The 10,702-nt window shown below is 48.6% G+C and overlaps 1 protein-coding gene across 4 annotated transcripts in view; it reads left to right on the top strand.

The window, feature by feature from the left end:
- Positions 1-601: 601 nt before the first annotated feature.
- Positions 602-10,702, top strand: part of MTSS1 (metastasis suppressor 1) — a 201,520-nt gene continuing 191,419 nt past the window's right edge. For all 4 annotated transcript variants that reach the window (XM_015421349.1, XM_015421348.1, XM_015421350.1 and 1 more), the window contains exon 1: positions 602-1,520. In XM_015421349.1, coding sequence (XP_015276835.1) covers positions 1,449-1,520 — 72 coding nt within the window. In that variant the 5' untranslated portion in view covers positions 602-1,448. The remainder of the gene's footprint in view (positions 1,521-10,702) is intronic.

The raw sequence follows: 10,702 nt of genomic DNA, 5'->3' as shown, positions 1-10,702 counted from the left end.
ACATAACATTTAAAAAGCAGTAGAACCAAATTTAGAGCCCAATGGCACTTTTAAGACCAAGAAAGGTTTATTCAAGGTGTGAGCTTTCGTGTGCACGCACACTTTATCAAATACCATCAAATATTTGATAATAAAGTGTGCATGCACACGAAAGCTCATACCTTGAATAAATCTTTCTTGGTCTTAAAGGTGCCATTGGACTCCAAATTCATTCTACTGCTTCAACACGGCTGACCAACTGGATCTATTTAAAAAGCAGGTTGAGAATCTATTTTTAAATGCCTTTCTAAAATAATTAACAAACATGAACGCATCCTGGGATTCGAACCCGCACCGTCCGCTGTTAGCGCCGTTCGTGCCCATCCTACAGGCAGAGCTCGCGCGAACTGGCCGCTTAACCACCCCTCTCTTTCTCTTTCCCATTCTGACCAATCAGGGGCTGCAGCCCGGGCATTCTGCGCTCGTGACGCACCTTCCCGGGGAGGCAAGGTTCCAAAGGGTCTGGGACGCTGGAGCGCGCGCGCTTGCGTGCATGCAGCCTTGTTTGAGGGTTGCATAGGAGAGGGAGTGTGTGTGTAAAGCAGAAGGGTGGAAGCCCGTAGCGGAGGCAGGCAGTGGAGTAGGGATGGCAAGCTGAGGAGCCTCCACGCCGAAAGGCACTGGAGAAGGGGCTCCCCTTTTTGTTTTGGTCTGCGAGCCGGAGCAGATTATTTCCCATTTTTTTTGGCTGTTGTTGTTGTCGGGTGTGAAAGCCGCCCATCTGCTGCAGTCTGGGGTTTCCCGCCCTCTTTAATTCGATTTAATGCAATAATATATTTTTTCCCCCGCTTTCCGAGGTTGCTTTTTTCTTTTTCTTTCTTCCAAAATTATTAAGTGTAAGAAGCCGCTCTGGCGGACGGCCTCTTTGGCAATCGGCTTTGCAGCTGTCCATTGAAGAGTTGGCTGCGGGGGGAGGCGGCGGCGGCGGCGGATCTCTCTCTGGTGCATCCGATGCATTTCTAAGCAGCTCGCCCGCGAGCTCCCCCGCCTCGATCCGACTTGTTGTGTGGGCATGAGCCGTCATGGAGAGCGATGGGCTTGGTTGCTCGCCTCGTGTGGGGGGGATAGAGACGTGTTGATTTCATTATTATCGTTTTTTCCCCCCTGCCTTCCCTCCCCGTTTGGGAGGCTTTTCTCGGGGTCGCGTTGCTAGGAGCGGCGTGTAAGCAATAGCCGCCAGTCACCTCGGGGGTTTCCAGCAGCCAGCTAGAGGAGGGGGCTTCGTCTTCCCCCACCCACCCCAGATCTTATTTTATTGTGTTCTTCTACAATCGCTTCCTTCCCCGCCCCGCTGAAGGGTAGAAATTGGAGTCGGGCTTTTTTGTTGTCGTGTCTCCGTGCGAGTAAGGTCGGTGGGGGAAACCCGCAGCAATTTCTTCGCTGCCAGCTCGGATCGAGAGGGGAGAAAGATGGAGGCGGTGATCGAGAAGGAATGTAGCGCTCTCGGAGGACTCTTCCAAACCACCATCGGCGACATGAAGGTAAGGGCGAGGGGCGCCTTCGTGAGCCGGGCTGCCGCGAAACCCCGCTGGCTTGGCACATTCCAAACGCCACCTTGCATTAAACACCTTTTTTTTTGGGGGGGGGGAGAGGGGATCACCCCCTCCCCGTGTGTTGCATGCAGATGCAATCCTGCCTTGCTTGGACTGCATGCTGCTGCTTCGATCCGGGGTGTCATGCCCCTCTCCCCCGCTGCTCCTGGTGGAAGGCAAAAAAAAAAAAAATCGTTCGCGAAGCATTTATTGCTCTTTCCTTGCTCCGTGTGCTGGCATCTTCGCTCTCCCCCCGAGGCCAGAGCTTTCCTCGAGCTCTCTCGGGATTCCTCTTAATTGTTAAGCCGAACAGCACCAGTCAATTAAAAGGGAGAGGGGCAGGCTCTGTGTAAAACCCGAGCCTGCCCCCCCCTTTGGAATCGCCGAGGCAGTGCCCGTCAGAGGCATTTGTGTGTGTGTGTGTTGTAAACTTGAGCAACTAATGTTTATTCTTGTGGGGGCTCTCCAGGTTGTGAAGGCTTGGCGACAAGTCACATACCGCCTTTGTTTCCAATCTGGTGCCTTTGTACTTGCCACGGTGCTCACCTGACGAAGAGGTGACCCAAGTTATAATGGCTTGCTCAGGGCCACCTGATAAACGTTTGGGGTTATGGGCTGAGGTGTGTGGCTGGATGTCCTGTCTTCCTAGCGAATGCGGCAGCCGTCCCTGAATAGCTTGGTGTTTGAAAATGAGGCCCGTGGAGAGCTAAGTGGAGCCTCCAGTTTTAGGGGCAGACTTCGGAATTCCCGATGTTTTTTTGGGAAAGGGTGTTTCTGGAGGCGTTTGCTTGTTAGCATTGGGGGACGATGTGAACCTGTGTCTGACCCATTGCTTATTTTATTGAACGTATGCTGTCCCAAGGAAAGCGTGGCATCTCTCCGATACAAGACCAAAGAGTTGGCGACTGCTTGTGGGAAGGAGCCACTGTAAAGGGTGGACACCAGGAGTTTGTGTTTGGGTCCCACCTGGCCTCAGGACACCAGGGCATGCCATTCTCTGTGACGATGGTGGCGGATTCATACCACGTTCAGCGCAGTGTAGATTTTTGTTCCACTTTTGTTCCGTTTACAAGCCGTTTCCCCTTAGGCGAGAGACCACGGGTGGTGAGGGGGCCATCTGTCAACCTTGCAGAGCCCTGTGCAGCAAGGGCAGGATGTCTTGTAGGAAGGAGAACTGAAATCAACTTAGTCAGAAAGGAAAGTGCAAGCTGGCGAGGAGGGGTTGGTCAGGATCCAAATGGGAGTGGTGTGTGTACGAATGTGCTTCGGGTGCCATGCCGTGCCTCCTTAATAGCATGAAAGGCTGTATATAATTCTCCCCGTTTGGTTTCCGATGAAGATGTCGTAGAGGGGAAAGATATGGGTTGTCGAAGGGGTGGGGGGAGTCTTGACTTCTTGCGAAGGATCAGGTGGGCACTTGACATTTGCCCAGTTCTTAAACTGTGGCCGAGCTAGATCAAGACGGGTAACCACGTTAGTCTGTCTGTAGCAGTAGAAAAGAGCCAAGAGTCCAGTAGCACCTTAAAGACCAACAAAATTTGTGGCAGGGGAGGAGCTCTTGTGAGTCACTGCTCACCTCTTCATACATCTGTGCACTTCTAGATGAAGAAGTGAGTAGTGACTCACGAAAGCTCCTACTCTGCCACAAATTTTGTCAGTCTGTAAGATGCTACTGGACCCTTGCTGTTTTCTACTGTGGCAGGGTCAGCGGCTTGGGGGGGATGCCTGTACCCGTGTCCCTTAGAAGTGCACATTTATTTATTTATTTATTTATTAGTTCGATTTATACCCCACCCTCCCCGCCAAGGCGGGGTTTTCTGTTCATCTACACCAGAATGCCCTGACCTGGATAGCCCAGGCTAACCCGATCTCGCCAGATCTTGGAAGCTAAGCAGGGTCGGCCCTGGTTAGCATTCGGATGGGAGACTTGCAAGGAATACCAGGGTCATGACACAAAGGCAGGCAATGGCAAACCAGCTCTGAATGTCCCTTGTCTTGAAAACACCACGGGGTCGCCATAAGTCAGCTGTTGACGGCGCTTTCTACCACCACCAGAATGCCAAAGACACTGGAAGTGTGCGTCTTGTTTTAGGGAAAGGTTTTGTGGAGGGTTGAATCTGAGGTGTCTGTAATGATGAATGTTGTGGGATGTGATTGGGTTCCAAACCCTTCCTTTGTGGAACCGAGCATGTGGCCTTTGGGAGGCTGAAAGGGGGGGGGGGAGAGATCCCAAACAAAACCTGCAGTCATTTTCATTAAGTCCATTTCAACACAGGCAGGGCACATCTTAGCAGATGTCGCCTTCTGCCAGATGGAATGTGGCTCTGAATTCTGCTCCAAGCAGTAGCTTGGTGAAGGAGACTGTATATCTTCCGTTCTTTCCAGCAGGAAGCAAATAATTCTCAGAAAAATATAATAATTGTGCAGTGCTGCTACCTGCAGCTGAAAAAAGTGCTCACCTGGAACATCTCTTTTCCTTATAAGTGGCCAACGTTTTTTATGGGTTTCTTCTTTTAAAGGAAAATATCACTCTGTTGCAACAGTGGAACCAAACATTTAACCCTGAAAATTACGGTGCAGAAACTCGGAAGATGAAAGAGAAGACCAATCCAACAGCCTGTTTCGTGGCAGTATGCTTAGCTAACCCAAACTTGGTTGTTTCTGAAGTCCACCTCCAGCCCTTTTAACCAAGTATCTTCAGTTAATCATTTGCTTTCCTTGCTTATTGAGTGCAGAAGTGATGCTAATTTAGGTCATAATCCTCCCCCTGTGTCATGGAGGGCAAATTCCGTTGAACTCCGTGGGCTCACTTTTTGGTAAATTTACCATAGGATTGGGCTATACGCCAGATTTTGGGTTTTTTAAAGTCAAACAGCTTCTTTTCATCAAACTACAATCTTGTGGCTTGACTATGCCTGCAGGCTTAAGTACGCTTACACAGGAGTATGCCCTGTGACTATAGAACTTGGCTTTTAAATACTTGCTTTAACCGGATTGTGAGCCAAGGTTTGGTGCCGCAGCAGAGAAGGGACTCTACACAATCTGATGGCCCTCCTGTAATGTGACTGCTGGGTCCTTTCTAGTGCAAATATTTATCCTTTGGCTCTTGGTTTTGTGTGCTTTGAGAGAGACATTCCGGAAGACAGACTTTAAAAAAACACCCCCAAATAAGGGCTAGGATTACCCATCCTGGGTGTCGGCCGTGGGTGTAGCTTTGAATGCTGGCTCAGCTACAAGCTGAGACAAGGACAGATCCCGTTGAAGGCCCTGGCCTTGTCCATGCTTGTTGGATATGCTTGTAACTGCTCCGGTTCAGTCGCCACCTGTTTGCTTGTTGTGAAAGAATGGGTCGCTCTCCTTTGTGTGGATGGAGGAGGCTCCCATGTGCGGGGGCCTCCAGCCGGCTTGCAATGCACAGTTGTCGCAAGTGGCGTGTTAACTTGGGACGTTAAGGATATCAAGGCCCCAAAGGGCTTCGTGATATTAACCTGTCACTCCAAGTTGATTCGCTTGCTCAAAAAAAGTTTTCTGTGTTTTCCCAGATGCCGACGTCGTTCCCCCCTCCCCCCAGCTGTCCATATTTTTGGTCCTCCATGGCAACTTTTCGACAGTTGTCAAGATTTGCCAGATTAGAATTCCAGACATTGGGAAGGAGGGGTTGGTACACACCCTCCCCTCCAAGAAAAACAGGGACATCTGTTGTGCTCTATGTGTGGCTCTGAGGTTGGTGAAACAAGGACTGCCTCTTAAAAAAGAAAGGAAGTCTGATAGCCTTACTTTGTATATCTAAGTACTATATTTGGAGGTCTTTAAAAAAAAATAGACTCAGCACAATTCTGTCGACTCTCAAATTTATTAATGTGTGGAACGGAGCCATGATAATTGCAGATTTAATTAAATGCTCACAATTTCTTTTGCCTGTCATTAAAAAAGATCTGAGTGGCCCCTGAAACTGTCGAGAAGTCTTCTGAATAGTCCCAGTAAACTAATTTATTTAGATATTTGTACCTCTTTTCTCGCCAGTGGGGACCCAAAGCAGCTTACGGAATTGTTCCCCTTATCCAGCTTGTCGTCACAACAATAAGCCTGTAGAGTAGGCCAGGCGGAAAGAAAATGACTGGCCAAAGGTCACCCAGCAAGCTTCCACGGTGGAGTGGAGATTCAAACCCGGGTCTCCTGGACATAAGAACATAAGCGAAACCAATGTTGGATCAGGCCAGTGGCCCATCCAGTCCAACACTCTGTCACACAGTGGCCAAAAATACCAGGTGCCATCAGGAGGTCCAGCAGTGGGTCCAGGACACTAGAAGCCCTCCCACTGTTGTGCCTCCCCCCCAAGCACCAAGAATACAGAGCATCACTTGCCCCAGACCGAGAGTCTATACCTTGTGGCTAATAGCCACTGATGGACCTCTGCTCCATATGTTTATCTGATTCCCTCTTGAAGCTGTCCATGCTTGTAGCCACTGCCACCTCCTGTGGCAGTGAATTCCATGTGTTAATCACACTTTTATCCATTCTAACCCAACTGCTCAGCAATTTCATGGAGTGCCCATGAGTTCTTGTATTGTGAGAAAGGGAGAAAAGTACTCCTTTTTCTACCTGCTCTATCCCATGCATAATCTTGTAAACCTCGATCATGTCACCCCTCAGCCGTCGTTTCTCCAAGCTAAAGAACCCCAAGCGCTTTAACCTTTCTTCATAGGGAAAGTGTTCCAACCCTTTTGAAAGTTTGGAAAGATTCCTAATGTGATGTGTAAGCCCTCAATAAGTGGGTGCGGTGGCCGGTCATGCCGGCCACATGACCATGGAAATGTTTTCGGGCGGCTTTGAAACGGAGATGAGCACCGCAACCGTAAAGTCGGATTCGACTGGCTTTCGAGCAAAGGAACCTTTACCTTTTTAGACCAAATCCAACTCTCCCTAGAAGCTAAAATAGCTAAACTGAGGCTATTGTACTTTGTCACATTACGAGAAGACAAGAATCGCCGGAAAAGACAGTAATGCTAAGAAAAGTTGAAGGCAGCAGGAAAAGAGGAAGATCCAACATGTTATGGATTGACTCAATAAAAGAATCCACGGCCCTCAGTTTGCAAGATCTGAGGATGGCCGCTAAGGATAGTACCTTTTGGGGAATGTTAATTCACAGGGTCTTCTCAGTCGGAAGCGACTTGGCGGCACTTAACACAACTCACCCAAGCCCTCAAATACAACCAACTAATTTCTGTTACTGATCCAGGTGGATCTGTATGCATTTTGTGTGTGTGTGTGTGTGCTGTGGAGTTGGGAACAGTTACTTCTTTTTCAAAGTTGATGTTGGATCAGAGTCAAAGAAAAGACATCTGTAAAATCCGTGAATAGAGGAAGTCACCACTTGACGTGTTTGAAGCATCTCTTTGTTTTAATGGGCGTTTTCGGTTCCTGCAAAGGATGTTCAAAGGGTGGAGAGGGGATTAATCTGGGGGTGGGGTGGCCTGAGCACTGTTCACATAGGCTTCTCAGTCGATTCATAAAACATGTAGAATGAGCCACTCGTGAGGAGGGGGATTAACATGTCTTGGAAGTTGATTCATTTGCTTAAAAGTACGGCAAATTCGTGGCGTGGTGGCCGTAATCTGTATTTTGTGTTTATGAGAATAGGATCATTACGATACCGGTTTAGGGGAGGGGGTCATGGCTCCGTGGTAGAGCATCTGCTTTGAGGGCAGATGGTCCCAGGTTTAATCCCTGAAGGATCAGGAAATAGGTGGTGTGAAAGACCTCCATCACAGACCCTGGAGAGCCGCTGCCAGTCAGAGTAGACAAGAGTGAACTTGCTAGACAAATGAACACATGAAGCCGCCTTATACTGAATCAGACCCTCGGCCCATCAAAGTCAGTATTGTCTACTCAGACTGGCAGCTGCTCTCCAGGGTCTCAGGCAGGCAGAAACCTTTCACGTCACCTACCGTCTGGTTCTTTTGACTGGAGATGCTGGGATTGAACCTGGGACCTTCTGCCTGCCAAGCAGATGCTCTGCCACTGAGCCATGACCCCTCCCCTAATGTCTTGGTTTAAGGCAGCTCTGTGTGTTCTTGCTAAGGAGAAGGGGTGTGGCTCAGTGGAAGTGCCTTCGGTTGGTACCCAGGAGGTCCCAGGTTCAGTCTCCACCATATCCAAAAAAAAATCTCAGGTAGTAAGTGATGTGAAAGACCTTCACCTGAGAATCTTGAGATCTGCTGCCACTCGGAGTAGAAGGTACTCAGCTGGATAAACCAAAGGCTTGGCTTGGTCTAGGCTGCATGTGTTCCCATTTGACATTTGGAGAAGTGAGTGATAGTCCTGTCAAAATGTGATAGTCCTGTCAAAAAGCGATAGTCCTGTCCAAATGTTAAGTAGTTGAACAATAATAATCACTGTAGCCTTTAAGATAGTCATTTATTGGAACAGTAGCAGAGAGTTGTGCTAATGGGAAGAATCTTGTCTCCTGGTTGTGAGCGGTCACTGTAGTTAATCTGGTATGCATTTGAGCCATTGCACGGAAATGTCAGTCTCTGCTTCTTGCATTTTGTGGCCTTGACCCACAGTCCCACGCACATTTTATCCCCTCTGTTATCCAAGTGTGAGTACCTTTTACATATAATGCCCTGCTGACTGCATCTCATGAGCTGTAGTCCACAAAGTTTAACGTACAACCCCCTGTGTTTGCCCTTAAGGGGCTACAAGACTTCTTTTTGTATGGGTCTGTTTCCTAGATGACTTCATGGTCCAGATGTTTTGCAGAGCACCATGATGGGCCTGTCCCCCCCCTCATTTCCTGCAGTTGCATCTTGGTACTAGTTCCTCTGGGCATGAGCCCTTGTGGTGATTGTGTGTGTGTGTGTTTTGTTTTCCTCTCAACTCCTGTAAGGTATTTCCATCTCTGCATTCTGTAGGTTTTGTGGTAATTCCATTTTAAGTCATTTTTTAAAAGAATGAAAGTTGCAGGATTTTTTTGTCATGTATACTGCAGCACCTGAAGGAAGGAGAGAACTATTTTTACTATGCAGAGAAAGGAAATGGTGTGGAGTGGTAGGATGCAGGCCACTGCTTATTATTTAATTTATTTATACAATTTATAACCCTCCTTTATGCCCTCATCAGGGCCGCTAAGGCAGTTTACGGATTACAAACATGCATAATAAAAACTACCTCTTAACAACCATTAAAACTATTTTGCCATAAGTCGGTATCCTCTGTTTTTAACTGTTCTGAAACAGCCTTGACTAGCCCAGTTTGGTGTAGTGGTTAAGTGTGCGGACTCTAATCTGGGAGATCCGGGTTTGATTCCCCACTCCTCCACTTGCACCTGCTGGATGGCCTTGGGCAAGCCCTAGTTCTGATAAGAGCTGTCCTTGAAAAAGAGCAGTTTGTCTCAGAGCTCTCTCAGCCCCACCCACCTCACAGGGTGTGTGTTGTGGGGAGGGGAAGGGACAGGAGTTTGTAAGCCGCTCTGAGACTCCAAGTGAAGGGCTGGGTATGAATCCAATCTCTTCTCTCTTCTTCTCTCTCCTCCTCTTCCTCCTCCCCCCTTCTTCTTCTTCTTCTGCTCCTCCTCCTCCTTCCCCCCTCCCCCCCAGCTAAACCGGGCTGGCCTTGGTTACTCCTTGGATGGGAAACAGCCAATGGAGACCAGGGTTGCTATGCAGAGGAAGGCAATGGCAACCCATCCCGCCCCCCCAGCAGGAGCAGGTGGCATCTAGACTATCAACATTTTGTCCCTTCCCAAACTTTCGTTGACCTCAGCCCACTTTCCCCAGAGCATTGCTTCTCATAGGCAGACCTCACAGCTTTTTAGCCTCCAGCTCACACATTTTTTGTCTTAGCTCAGGCGGGATGGCTCCAGAGCAAACTAATGTATGCAGTAGCCAAAGCGCTCACTCACAGCTTTAATGCCAGTAGCTCACCAAGTAGAATTTTTGCTCACAGGACGCCACAGCTTAAAGGGAACATTGACAGTGACTCACAAATGCTCATATCCTGCCACAAATTTTGTTCGTCTTTAAGATGCCACTGGACTGAAGAAGTGAGCACCGACTCACAAAAGCTCCTACCCTGCCACAAATTTTGTTAGTTCTCAAGATGCTACTGGATTTTTGCTCTTTTCTACTGCTACGCTAGGAAGCCGTGACTCACGAAAGCTCCTACCCTGCCACAAATTCTGTTAGTTTTTAAGGTGCTACTGGACTCTTGCTCTTTTCTGCTGGTACAAGTTAGTGAAATCATCAGAGATGTGACAAAAAACCCATTTGGAGCACCAGGGACGAACCCCCCCGCCAGCCGTTGGCCTCCTCTGCGATCTGCTTTTTGGGAGGCAGAGCTGAATTCAGTTGCTCCTGACTACAAATCTGATCCTTCACTAGGAGCACAAACCTGTCCAGAACACGTACACCTGCTCCCAGTTTACCTGTGCTTCCAGCCAGCAGCACAAAATAGGATCCATAAAGCTTTTCTGCTGGTGAGAAATGAAGGTGAGAGTCTCCCTTTGACTGCTCAAAAAGGCTGCACTGGGGATATCGTGGGATCTGCATGGACAAAAGCCACCTGTGGTGGGCACCAAGCCTTGACACATTTTCTTGGGTTCTAGAAGCCAGGCCCAAAATTTAGAAACCGGACTCATATTTCATCCTCCGGCATTATATATGACCATATTTTCTAACTGTTGCCCCAGCAAAAGGACTATGTGCCATTGTGACTTGGGGCCTGCGATTTATCCAGAAGGGGACTGCAGTGAGGAGGGGAATTGGATGAGGTCACGTGAAGAAGCTGGATCCAGTCCTCTGTGTCTTCCTGATGATTCCTCAGCACAGCTTGCCCAGGTCCAGCCCAATCCTACTTCCAAACAACGAATTTCACCACCTTCCTGGAATGAGATGGAGAGATTGGGTGTCGTCTGCATATCTTTGATACTGTACTCCTGCCTCTGAGTAGCTTCATGCAGATACTAAATACGATGGGAGACAAGATGGAAGACCGCAGACGCTCGTAGGCCAAAGTGAACTGAAGTCCAAGGAGTCCTCTGTCAGATCTCGTTGCAAACCACCATCTGTCTGATTCAGGGCTCCATTTTTTATATGCTTCTAGCCGGCCTCTCATATGGAGCTGCCGGAAGG

This window comes from Gekko japonicus, unplaced genomic scaffold, assembly GCF_001447785.1.
Source record: "Gekko japonicus isolate JY-2015 unplaced genomic scaffold, Gekko_japonicus_V1.1 scaffold562, whole genome shotgun sequence".
Lineage (NCBI taxonomy): Eukaryota > Metazoa > Chordata > Lepidosauria > Squamata > Gekkonidae > Gekko > Gekko japonicus.
The sequence above is the reverse complement of the archived record's forward strand: the minus strand, read 5'-3'. Positions and strand labels throughout refer to the sequence as shown.